The sequence below is a fragment of the Musca domestica genome, unplaced genomic scaffold (genome assembly GCF_030504385.1).
Source record: "Musca domestica strain aabys unplaced genomic scaffold, Musca_domestica.polishedcontigs.V.1.1 164, whole genome shotgun sequence".
In the NCBI taxonomy this organism is placed as follows: domain Eukaryota; kingdom Metazoa; phylum Arthropoda; class Insecta; order Diptera; family Muscidae; genus Musca; species Musca domestica.
Window position 1 is genome coordinate 219,402 of NW_026712225.1, and position 12,647 is coordinate 232,048.

General features: G+C 35.9%; 1 protein-coding gene across 1 annotated transcript in view; it reads right to left on the minus strand.

Moving 5' to 3' along the window:
- LOC105262124 (mucin-2-like) overlaps positions 1 to 12,647 on the minus strand; it is a 49,327-nt gene that overhangs the window by 18,574 nt on the left and 18,106 nt on the right. Inside the window, exon 2 of the mRNA XM_011296159.2 lies at positions 10,557 to 10,711. Within this exon, the coding sequence (XP_011294461.2) occupies positions 10,557 to 10,711 (155 nt within the window). The remainder of the gene's footprint in view (positions 1 to 10,556; positions 10,712 to 12,647) is intronic.

Sequence of the window (12,647 nt, forward strand, 5' to 3'; positions counted from 1 at the left end):
GCCTTCCTCCTTTTATCCTTCATAAGAATACTTCTTAATGTTCTGTAAGAAGGCATTGGTGGTCTTCTTATAGCAAATATCATCATACATGAGACATTAATATCCATCCATATTCTATGAGAAGTCCTAAGTAATCTATATACAGGGTGAGATCAAAAAACTGCAACAAAATTCAGACAGCTGTCATTTCTAAACCACTCATCCGACAGCTGTTAAAATTTTTCCAGTGACAGCTCATTATATTGTTTACAAGCGTACAAAAGCATTGTGGTGAGAATTTTCCAGGAAAAAAATTATTCGTGATGGAATTCAAGCGTGATAGAGTGATTCCTCTACATTTGGCTGGAAAACCACAAGTGGCTATCGTTAGAGCACTCTAGCATTTAAATGCGAATAAATCTTTTGTGTCTCGGACCATCGCTCGTTACCGTGATACTGGTAGCGTAGTCCGACATATGCCAAGGAAGTGGTCGGAAGAAAACAGCAACACCAGCAGAAATGGTTCGAAAAGTAAATAAGCGACTTGATCGGAACCCGCGTCGCAGTGGCCGAAAAATGGCTCGTGAGCTGAATGAGCCATTGAAATTCCAAAAAGTGCAGGAACTTACACCGCAACAAAAAAATAGACTCAAAAGAGCTAAGGAGTTGCTTCGCTTGGCCGAAAGTGGTGAACTGTCGAATTTGGTTTTCTCGTTGTCCAAATTTCTCGTTGTTCTAAACAAACAAAATGATCGTGTTTACTTCCCAAAGGGGTCAGCTGAAAATGTGCACCTTCGGTTGGCAACCAGAACTCAAGCGCCGGCCATGGTTATGGGGTGAACCGCCATATCAGCCGATGGTCGCTCCCCGCTCGTATTTATCGACCTGTGGCATTAGAATAAATGCCGAATATTATCGCGAAAATATTCTGGAGGGTGTGTTAAAGCCTTGGGCACGCAAACATTTTGGCCGCAGACCTTGGACATTCCAACAGGACTCAGCACGCGCCCCCCAGAATGGTTACAAAATGAGGTTTCTCGCTTCATTACCAGCGCACAATGGTCACCAAAATCTCCTTATACCAATCCGTTGGACTATTGTGTCTGGATTTTGAAAAGCAACGTTAGCACTGCAGAATACCAAAGTGTCGATCACCTCAAGCAAGCGCTTCGCCGGAAATGGGCTAAAATACCGCAGAGCAACATACGGACAGTGTGTGACGGTTTCATTGGCCGTTTGAAGGACATAATTCGTGCCAAAGGTGACCAATTCGAACAAATCTAAACTTATTCTAAAATTTGATGCTAAAAGTACTAAATGTTACTTAATTTGATATTGGTTGAAGATATAGGTCTGGAATCTTCAAATGTGCTATTGAGATCTCTGTTGATATCTGGAAATAGAGGAGGTTTGGGAAATATGTTCTAAAATTGTTCGAAAAGTACTACTGTGAAGGGATAGAGAAAATATTCCAAAATTTTCATATTTATATAAGTGCCGGTATCAGAAGTTGAGTTTTGGAGGTGAATGTGGAAATACGTACTACATTAGTTCTACCATATAGATTTCATTAAAAAATATTGTCAAAGTGAACAAATTGTGCATGTTGAGTATTAAAAACGGCTAACACTAACTGTTGGAACAATTCTAAAAATTTGAGGTTGACTTTTCGCTTAGAAAGCAGCTGGAACTTGCTAGTACTTTATAAGAAGCCTTAGCTACCTTTTATAAAAATTCCATAATGATCTTCCATGGTCTCTTATTAGAAGACCTTAATGGAAGACTTAAATGGTCTTCCATAAGAAGGCCTTAATGGTCTGCTATATGACTTTTATATGCCTAACATTTCTTCTGTTAGAAGACTCTTCCATAAGCAGATCTTAATTATTTGCTGTAAGAAACCTTTAATGGTTCTCTATAGAAAATCTCTGCTATATTCTAGAGGATGACCTTTAAAGAGATTTTTATGTTCTGCTCAAGAAGTATTCTATAGCCATTAAGGGTTATTTCTTCTATAAAAATAAATTCTATTTTCTTTAAAAAAATCCGGTAGTTAAGCTTTTAAAAAATTCTATGGTCATTTCCTTCTTCAGTTAGCCATTCATTTTTACAATTTCCACCATAAAATACCTTTTGCTCTCCTTCCCTCTCCAGCTGTAGCGAAAATACAATTAATTTAACTTTTATTTGACAAATGTTTCAAATAAAAGGTAAAGCTCCGCAAAAACCACAACCCAACAAAACAAAAAAAAAACAGGGAGAGAGAGCGCGCAAAAAACCGGTAAAAATTACAACAGTTGGCAATAAAAATGACTCACTTGCATGCTAACATTAAATATTGGATTGTTGCAAAACAAGGAGAAAAAACCCAAAACTCAACAATACAACAATAACAACAACAATACCAAAAACGACGATGATGATGTTAGCAGAGCTGATGATGGTGGCGGTGGCGGTAACTAAAACCACAGCAACAACAACAACAACTCAAAAAAAAGATATTTCATTAAAACTAAATTTAATTAAAACACGAATACGAATTTTCTCCGTGTAAAAGCAGGTGGTTGGGTGGTAACGTACGTGGTGACCTGCAACGGCGAAACGACGATGACGACGACAACTAAACGCCTGGTGCGGGTAGGTGAAGGCCACAATAATCATTGAAAAGTTTGTGTTTTATTTTTTTTTTTTTTTTTTCAAGTAATTAAAATTTAGTGAACTTTTTTGTGTTTTAAAGTTTCCAAATCCAAATAGCGTTTTAAACAAAATAAACATTAAAAGCCAACAAAAATGGATTTTAAAACCAAAATTTCAAAGTTTGGTTAATGGGTGCGTATGAGCAACATTTGAGAAATTATGGAAAGTGGACGTGTGGGTGCACCTGAGCACGATGATTTTGGTCAGTGGTTTTGGAAAAACTTTAGCTAAACTTTAAATGCTTTTTTTCGAAGAATTATAATGGATTTTAAAAAATTTTATATTTAAGGGATATTTTTAAAAGACATTTTAGACCATTATAGCAATATTTTTTATGAATATTTCGAAACTGAAATCTGGATTGTTTGAAGAATATATTTGGTAACACTATCAGAGCTTTTCATTCGTGAGGAATATTTTTAAGGGGCTATCAAGGTTATAATTGGGAATTTTTAAAACAATTCATTTATACGTTAACTACAGGGCTTTAATAGCGATTTTGTCTCTTGTAGAAGAACTACCACGGAAAAAATATTGGAAGGATAATGAGAACTAAGTCACTGATTAAAAAAAACTTTTAGGAAGGACTATCAGGGCTATATTCTTGACATTTAAGAATATTTTTTGAAATACAACTGGGTCATAACAATATTATTAAAAGGGTCAGGATCAGTTGCGTTGATTTTAAAACAAATTAAAGTACTTTCAGATACATAAACCTGGATTTTTAGGAATGCTTCTTAAATAAAAATAAGAGTTGTGGTCACGGGAGAATATTTTTTTAGAAGCGTTAGGATTGTGAATTTGAAATATATCGTCTTAGAAAACAGGCTATTATCGGAGATTTTATGAAAATTTTAAAAAGACTGTTAGGACTGTTAGGAATTAATTTTTTTGAAACGTTATAATTGTGGATTTGAATGACTTCGTCTTAGAAAACAGACTATAATCGTGGATTTTAAGAAAATTTTTAAAAAGACTGTTAGGACTATAATCATGTGTTTTTAGAAACAACTAACTAACTGACTTTTTAACATATTTTTAGAAGGACTATCAGACCTATAATCAAAAGTTTCCTAGAACTATCATAAGGATAATTTTAGATCGATTGTGAGGATAATAAACGTTGATTTTTCTAAATATTTTTAGAAGAACTATCAGAACCTTAATCAAGGCTATGTGTCTGGATTTTTAAGAACATTTTAGAAGGACTTTAAGGACGACAATCGAGTCCATGTTAAAAATATTTCTAAAGGACAAAGAGGAATGTAATACTGAATTTTTCATTTTTTTAGAAGAGCAATTATATTATATATAATCTTGGAATTTTTTTTAAATAACGTCTTAATGATTGTCAGAACTATAGTAAAGGATTTTTCGGATTTTTTTATTTTATTTAAATATATTTTTTAATGACTTTTAAAAGCCATTTTTAGATTTTTATACATATTGTTGTAGGACTTTTGGAACTAGAATTGGAAAAGTTTTTAAGAGCTATAGTCCTGGATTTCTAGAAATATTTTTGAAGGATTATACTTTACAATACTTTACAAAACCACCATCAGATCTCAAAATCAGATTCCAACAAAGATCTCAATATTGCAATTGCAGAATTTCAGCTCCTTTCCTTCATCCAATACCAAACTTAGTACTTTTTAGTACTTTTCCTCAGTACCTCAGTATCAAATTTCCAGCGTGATTCCAGCTTTATCCATTCACCAAATAACCTATTTAGTACCACTTGTTACTTTTCAAACAATTATAGTTCGCATTCGCAAAACCACCACCAGATCTCAAAACCAGATACCAACAGAGACCTCAATATCAAATTTCGGGATTTCAGCTCTATTCCTTCACCAAATACCCAATTTAGTACCACTTAGTACTATTCGAACAATTTATATTTCGCATTTCAAAAGCCATCTCCATATCTTAATCGCAGACACCAACAGTGACATACATACCAAATTTCGGATTTGAGCTCTATTCCTTCAACTCAATACCAAATTTTGTACTATTAGTCCTCCTCATACAATTGTACTACACATTCCCGAAATAACCTCCATATGTTAAGGCTACACATGGAAAGCGATCCTAATACCAAATTTCAGATTTCATGCACTATCTGCTTACTCAATACCAAATTGTACCAAAGACAGTACTGTTTAGTACTTTTTGTGCACTTGCAATACACATTTCCAATATCACCTCTTTATCACAAACCAACCACCAACCCAATACAAAATTTCAAAATTACAGTTTCCGTTCACCCATTCGTAAACCAAACTTTTCCAAATTAAGTACCATTTGGTCCTAAGCTCAATCCGTTCACATAATACCAAACGGTACCATTTTAGAACTATTTGTAACCTTAAAGTTCGAATTTACAAAAACACTTTCGTACATCTATCCTGCACTACATCAGCGTCTCTTATTCCAGAATTCAGAATTCAAGCTCATTCCGTTTGTCCAATACAAAGTATTAACGGATAGACGGACGAACACCTCTAGATCGACTCCAAATGTCCTGAAACAGATTTAGTCTAAAAGGGTCTAAAACCGGTATCCAATGATAGCCATATTACAGAAGGTGTAATTATTCCGAATATTTTTAATTAAAAGAGTTTTAAGCATAATTTTAAGGACTAGCAGAGATGAAACAGTGGATATTTAGAAAAAAAAAAGAGTTTTCAGAGCTACAATGGTGGATTTTTAGACTATTTTTTTTATTTTTTGAAGGACTATCCAGAACTGTAGTATAGGAATTATGTTTAAAATACTATATTCTGGAATTTCTTAAAATCACTTTTTTAAGGGCCTTATAAGAACATTTATCAAGGACTATAATTGCTTTCTTTGTGCGAGTTTTAAGCATAATTTTAAGGACTAGCAGAGATGAAACAGTGGATATTTAGAAAAAAAGAGATTTCAGAGCTACAATGGTGGATTTTTAGATTTTTTTTTATTTTTTGAAGGACTATCCAGAACTGTAGTATAGGAATTATGTTTAAAATACTATATTCTGGAATTTCTTAAAATCACTTTTTTAAGGGCCTTATAAGAACATTTATCAAGGACTATTATTGCTTTGTGTTTTTTTCTGGGGTCGTTATAGCTAAAATCGTAGACTTTCAAAGACAAAAGATTTAGCCCTTCATTTTAGTCATGTTTTAGTTATGTTTCTGCGGGACAATTGTGTTTTTGATGTATTTTTTAGAATGATTGTGTTTGATTTAAAATTTCTGCAATTTCAAAACATTTCCCTGCAGAACCCTATAAGAGTCAAATTATGAATTAGTCTGTAGAATTTTTTTGTAACAAAACCATTATCCTTTTGCTTGTTTTTCTCATTTAGCAAAAATGACCATCAATGGCGTTCTGACATTCAACATTGATGTTTGGTAATATTTTATTTATTCTCCACTATTACAATGAACTTCAACATTTATTTAGTTCCTCTCTCTCTCCACCCCCCAAACAGATCTAAGCCAGCCCGAAAAAACACGTTGCCATCGTTTATCCTGAGTAGAAGAAATTAATCCACTCCAAAGTAAAAATTAATTGTCTTCCTTTTGGTGGATGGCAGGAAAAATAGAGCTGCTCATTTGTTCCGAACAAAAACATGACACCTTCAACTATAATGTTATTGTTGTTTCCACTACTGCTGCCAAAACAGCCATATTGCTTAATTTGTTACTAACTTAGCTGGGCTGCCACCGCTAGTCGCCAGTCACACGAAAGCGTGTTTTTTTTTTTTTTTTTTTGGTTTGCTTCCCAAAAGTCGTTGATTCCCTGGAGCAAAGCAGTAGATAAACAAACAATTTCTCTTACAGACGTATGATTAATGTTTATTTATTTAACAATTCCCCCAAGAGAGGGAGAGAGAGTGAGAGAACGAGAGACCGCCGCTAAACTACTCACGGGAAAGAAAACGCAAGTGGCAAACAAAGAAAGGAAAAAAAAGAAAAAATAAATAATGAAAAAATCAAAAGGTGGGGAATGACTTTCAGTTTGTGTGTGTGTGACGTCTGAGGCCAACAACACCACTAAAAAACGTAGTCAGTGATTTGCTCAGTCGAGTGTGTGTGTTTTTCTTTTTCTTCGGGGCAACGGCATATGTTCATATGTTTTATGGGCCAATTTTGTTGCGACAAAAAGCATTTGGAATCTCCTCGTCTGTTTTTTAAGTTTTATGAACATCAAAACATAAAAGACAACCAATTAATTGCAGGAAAAACAGGCTCAGACGACATTCACTCACGCATACATCTACACACACTCACGCACGCACAGACAGCGACATAGGTCAAAGATATTTGCCACAATACCACAAAGTACACACTTTATGCCCCACGCGATGCGACGCAGCACACTCTCACCTACTGGCCAAAAAAAAAAATACTAGAAAAACACCCTCACAAAGGATATCAAGGAGAGGATGAATCGAAAAAAGCAGCACACACATAAAAAGGCAAAAAGAAGAAACAGGCACAGCGAGAAGAAAATAAAAGAAACTAGTCAAAGAAAACGCCAAGGAAAAGGCGAACAACAAATACAACAACCTTTCAACATCATATTTTGGATTGGCAAAAAAGCAAACACACACACACTCAACAAAAAGAAAAAGTAAAAAAAAACGGCAGAGTCGACAAAAATAAAAATAAAAGTGAGAAAGGCGACGATCAAATCGGCAAGGACGAATTCTAAAGACCCTCCGAAAGGAGGATATTTGGCATTATGGAAGCATATTTGTTTTGAAATTTTAAAGATTGTTTACTCCCAAAACAAAATTTTTCAGAAAAAAACATTCCACAACCATCCGGCCCATTTTCGTGGATTTTCAGAGCATACTTTGAAGGACGAGCAAAACTAAAATCGTGATCAAGAGTATTTTTTGGAGGACTATCAGAATCTGAGCTTCCGTGATTCTTTAAGAATATGTATTGAATATGTATATGACTTTCCGACTTATAAAGGCAAAGTTTAAGAATATTTTGAAAGACTAGAAGAACTACAAACGTACATTTTTACGAATACTTTTCAAAGGATGTGACTGACTGAGAGATTCATCAACGCCCAGGTGAAACGGCTAATGCTAGAATATTAAAATTTTGCATGTGGGTCAATGTTGATGGATAGTGCACTAAAAGTACGAAAAAACACGACATTTCGTACATTTTGGCATTTTGAGAACGGAAATTATGTTTTTGAACGGATAAAGCTAGAAATTTAAAATGTTGATATTGGGGTCTCTGCTGGTGGGTAAGTTTAAGATGAAGTTTGGGGTAGGTTTATGACGAAGAGGTGGTTTTGGAAATATGTACTAAAAGTGCACGAATAGAACGAAATAGTAATATAATTGGTACAATTTTATACTGGGTGGACAAATAGTACTTGAAATCTGAAATTTGGTATTGGGGTCACTTTTCATGTGTAGTCTGGTCATATGGAGGTTGTTTTGGAAATGTGTACTATAATTGTAAGAAACAAAATTGTACTAAAAGTGATAATGGTTCGAAAAGTTAAGAAGCGACTTGATCGAAACCCGCGTCGCAGTGACCGAAAAATGGCTCGAGAGGTGAACATATCGCAATATTCCATTCGGCAAATATTGAAAAGTGAGCTCGGGGTAAAGCCATTGAAATTCCAAAAAGTGCAAGAACTTACACTGCAAAAGAAAGAAATTAGACTCAAAAGAGCTGATGAGTTGCTTCGCTTGGCCGGAATTGGTGAATTCTCAAATTTGGTTTTCTCCGATGAGAAACTGCTGATTCGATCGTGTGTACTTGCCAAAGAGGTCAGCTGAAAATGTGCACCTTCGGTTGGCCACCAGAACTCAAGCGCCGGCCATGATGATGGTGTGGGCCCCTATAACAGCCGATGGTCACTCTCCGCTCGTATTAATCGACTGTGGCATCAGAATAAATGCCGAATATTATTGCGAAAATATTCTGGAGGGTGTATTAAAGCCTTGGGCAAGCAAACATTTTGGCCGCAGACCTTTGACATTCCAACAGGACTTAGCATCATCGCTCTCAGCACGCGCCACCCAAGAATGGTTACAAAATGAGGTCCCTCGCTTCATTTCCAGCCCACAATGACCACCGAAATCTCCGGATACCAATCGGTTGGACTATTGTGTCTGGAGTATTTTGGAAAGCAAAGTTGGCACTAAACAAGTAAAAAAACATTAAGTTCGGCCGGGCCGAACTTTTAATACCCTCCAACTTAGGGTAATTGAAACATAAGGACCCATTATGACCTACAAATACCAATTCTCAGACAAATCCGTGAAAAAATGTGCAAAAATCATCAAAATACCGAATATGGGGCCTATACCAAAACGTGGACTCGTAGATGCAATGTTTCGCCACCGGAGCTAGAACCCATTATAACCAACAAACGCCAATTTTAAGACAAACCCATAAAAAAAATGTGGCAAAAATCATCAAAATACCGAATATGGGGAGGTACAGCCATATGGGGGCTATACCAAAACGTGGACCGATATATGTCATTTTCAATACCAACCATCCTAGACACAATACAAGTTATTCTGCTAAATTTTGACGCTCTACGTCAAATAATGTGGCCTATATCGTGATTTCAAAAGACAGACGGACAGACAGACGGACATCGTTAAATCGACTCGTTAAATCACCTCAAGCAATCGCTTGAATGGGCCAAAATACCGTAGAGCAACATTCGGACAGGGTGTGACGGTTTCATTGGCCGTTTGAAGGCCATAATTCGCACCAAAGGTGACAAATCTAAACTTATTCTAAAATTTGATGCTATTTCCGACATTTTTGCTTTCATTCAATAAAATTTGAAAGCAAATGTAAAAATGTTGGCGTTTGACTTCTTTGCAGTCTTTTTTTATCTCACCCTGTATATTATTAATATCTACAATATTGACACAATATCAACAGTTTTTATAATCATCACGTAAAATATGTCGGTAAAACCGACTTATACTTTTTAACTTATTGCAAAAATTTCCAATATTAATTTTGTTTTTAATTTTTTTTGAAGTACTTTCTACGGTTATGGATCTGTCAAAGAATTCTTGAATAGTTAGATTTTTTTAGGACCTCAAAGGTATATCGTATTTTTATATATTTGTTGCAGAATTTGATTTTTATCGTTTTATAGGGGTATAAAGATCGTGGAAGGGGATAGAATGAAGATTTATATTAACATTGATCAAGACAATGTTACAAATCGAATATCAAATCCAATATTTGTGCTCAACTTTTGAGATGAAAATAACAAAGAAAAAAAGCAAAGCCCATATTCATTCTCAGACACCAGCTCAAAATACACAAACCTTTACTCACCTTCACAAACAAACAGTTTTTAAGGAATTTCAAAAAAAAAATACAAACTAAAAAACAAACAACAGAAAAGAACAAAACCAAAAAAAAAAAAACCAAAGCAAGGCAAAGAAACCCATTGATTCAATGTCGCATGGCCTCTGTGAATACCGAAAAAAGACTGTCTCAAAGACGAGGACGGGCGAGAACGAGGAACCAGCGTGTGGGATCTATTCAAGCAAATTGCTTTGCTTATCCTTTTCGTAGAGGACCAAATTTTTTCTTGGTTTTCTCCTTTTTTGTGGGAGCTACACGTGTTTGAGTGTGAGTGTGTGCTTATTCAACAAAACGGGTCCATGAGTCTCCGTTATATTCCGTTTTCTTATTCTTCTTCTGTTGTTCTTGTTGCTCATTTCCTAGTACTCTTTCGTTTGTTGTCGTGTGGCAAAAATAATAAGAATAAGAAAACGCCAAACATAGGCGACACAGACTCTTTGCTATTTTCAAGATGTTCACAAATCATTTTCAAAAGAAGAAATTCTACTCTGAGCAAAGAAAGAAGGCGAATGATGCTGCTGCCAACGCAAACGTCAACATAAACAACAGCGACAACATTGTCGTCAACATCCATGTCCACGTCCACATCATCATCATCGTTTTCACTGTCGTCGTCTTCGCCTTCGTCGTCGACATGAGCATTGGCATCATGATTGTCATCGCTGAAAGGCAATAACAAATCATCAACAACAAAAAAACATACACACAATTACAAATACAAACAACATGCAGCGTAAGTTCACTTGCACCTAGTCTCTCTCTCTCACACACACACTGACTACCACAACATGTTTCCAAGATGACGAGGTTTTCCTGTATTGAAATGAAAAATGTAAATCATATACAGGTTGTTCTATTGTGAGTAAATGACTGTTTTGGGAAACGGGTTTGAAAGTGGATGGGAGCAACTCTTAAATACCTTGCCAAGCAATAAACAAATGGGTCCTAATCGATTCCTACTATTTTTTCAAAATTCGACAATGTGCAGAGATTTTGAAGATTGTGATACGAAAAGGCATTCCCCCTAATCGAGCTATAATTGTGTTTCTCAAGAAAATTTGTTAAGAACTATCTATCATATAATCGGGAATTACTGTAAGAATATTAAGTAGTAGCGAAGCCACTGATAAGAAACCTTCAATATTGAAATCAGGAGGTACGATAAACTGAAATATTCAACGTGCAATACCAAACATCCTTGATATAATATCAATGATTGAACAGAAAGACACACGAATGTATGCTGATCAATTTTATATTCAGGGTGAGATAAAACAAGTAAAAAAACATTAAGTTCGGCCGGACCAAACTTTTAATACCCTCCACCTTAGGGTAAAAGAAACATTAGAAGAAATGTGGCAAAAACCATTAAAATGCCGAATATCGGGAGGTACCGTTATATGGGGGCTACACCAAAACCTGGACCTATAATTACAATGTTTCGCCACACGAACTAGGACCCATTATGACCAACAAATGCCAATTTTTAGACAAATCAGTGAAAAAATGTGGCAAAAACCATTAAAATGCCGAATATCGGGAGGTACCGATATATGGGGGCTATACCACAACGTGGACCTAAACATGCAATGTTTTGCCACACGCTCAGGGACCCGTTATGACCTACAAATACCAATTTTCAGACAAATCCGTGAAAAAATGTGAAAAAAAAACTAAAATACCGAATATCGGGAGGTACCTTTATATGGGGGCTATACCACAACGTGAACCTATACATGCAATGTTTTGCCACACGCTCAGGGACGCGTTATGACCTACAAATACCAATTTCCAGACAAATCCGTGAAAAAATGTGGCATAAATCATCAAAAAACCGAATATCGGGAGGTACCGTTATATGGGGATTATACCAGAACGTGGACCGATATATCTCATTTTCAATACCAACCTTCCTAGACACAATGTAAATAGCTCTGCTAAATTTTGGCGCTCTACGTGAAATAGTGTGGGCTGTATCGTGATTTCAACAGACAGACAGACGGACAGACAGACAGACAGACGGACATCGTTAAATCGACTTAGAATTTTATGCTGATTATGAATATATATACTTTATGGGGTCTAAGACGAATATTTAAGGATGTTACAAACGGAATGACAAAGTTAATATACCCTCCTTTCCAAGGTAGAGGGTATAAAAACTGCAACAAGTCAAATGCCATAATTTTTACATTTTATTTTTAATTTTATTGAATGAAAGCAAAAAATGTCGGAAATAGCATTATTGGTCACCTTTGGCACGAATTATGGCCTTCAAACGGTCAATGAAACCGTCACATGCTGCCCGAATATTGCTCTGCGGCATTTTGGCCCGTTCCTGGCGAAGCGCTAGCTTGAGGTGATCGACACTTGGGTATTTTTTAGTGCCAACCTTGCTTTCCGAAATAGATTTTGGTGGTCATTGTGCGCTGGAAATGAAGCGAGGAACTTAATTTTGTAACCATTCTTGGGTGGCGCGTGCTGAGTCCTGTTGGAATGTCCAAGGTCTGCGGCCAAAATGTTTGCGTACCCAAGGCTTTAATACACCCTCCAGAATATTTTCGCTAAAATATTCGGCATTTATTCTGAAGCCACGGT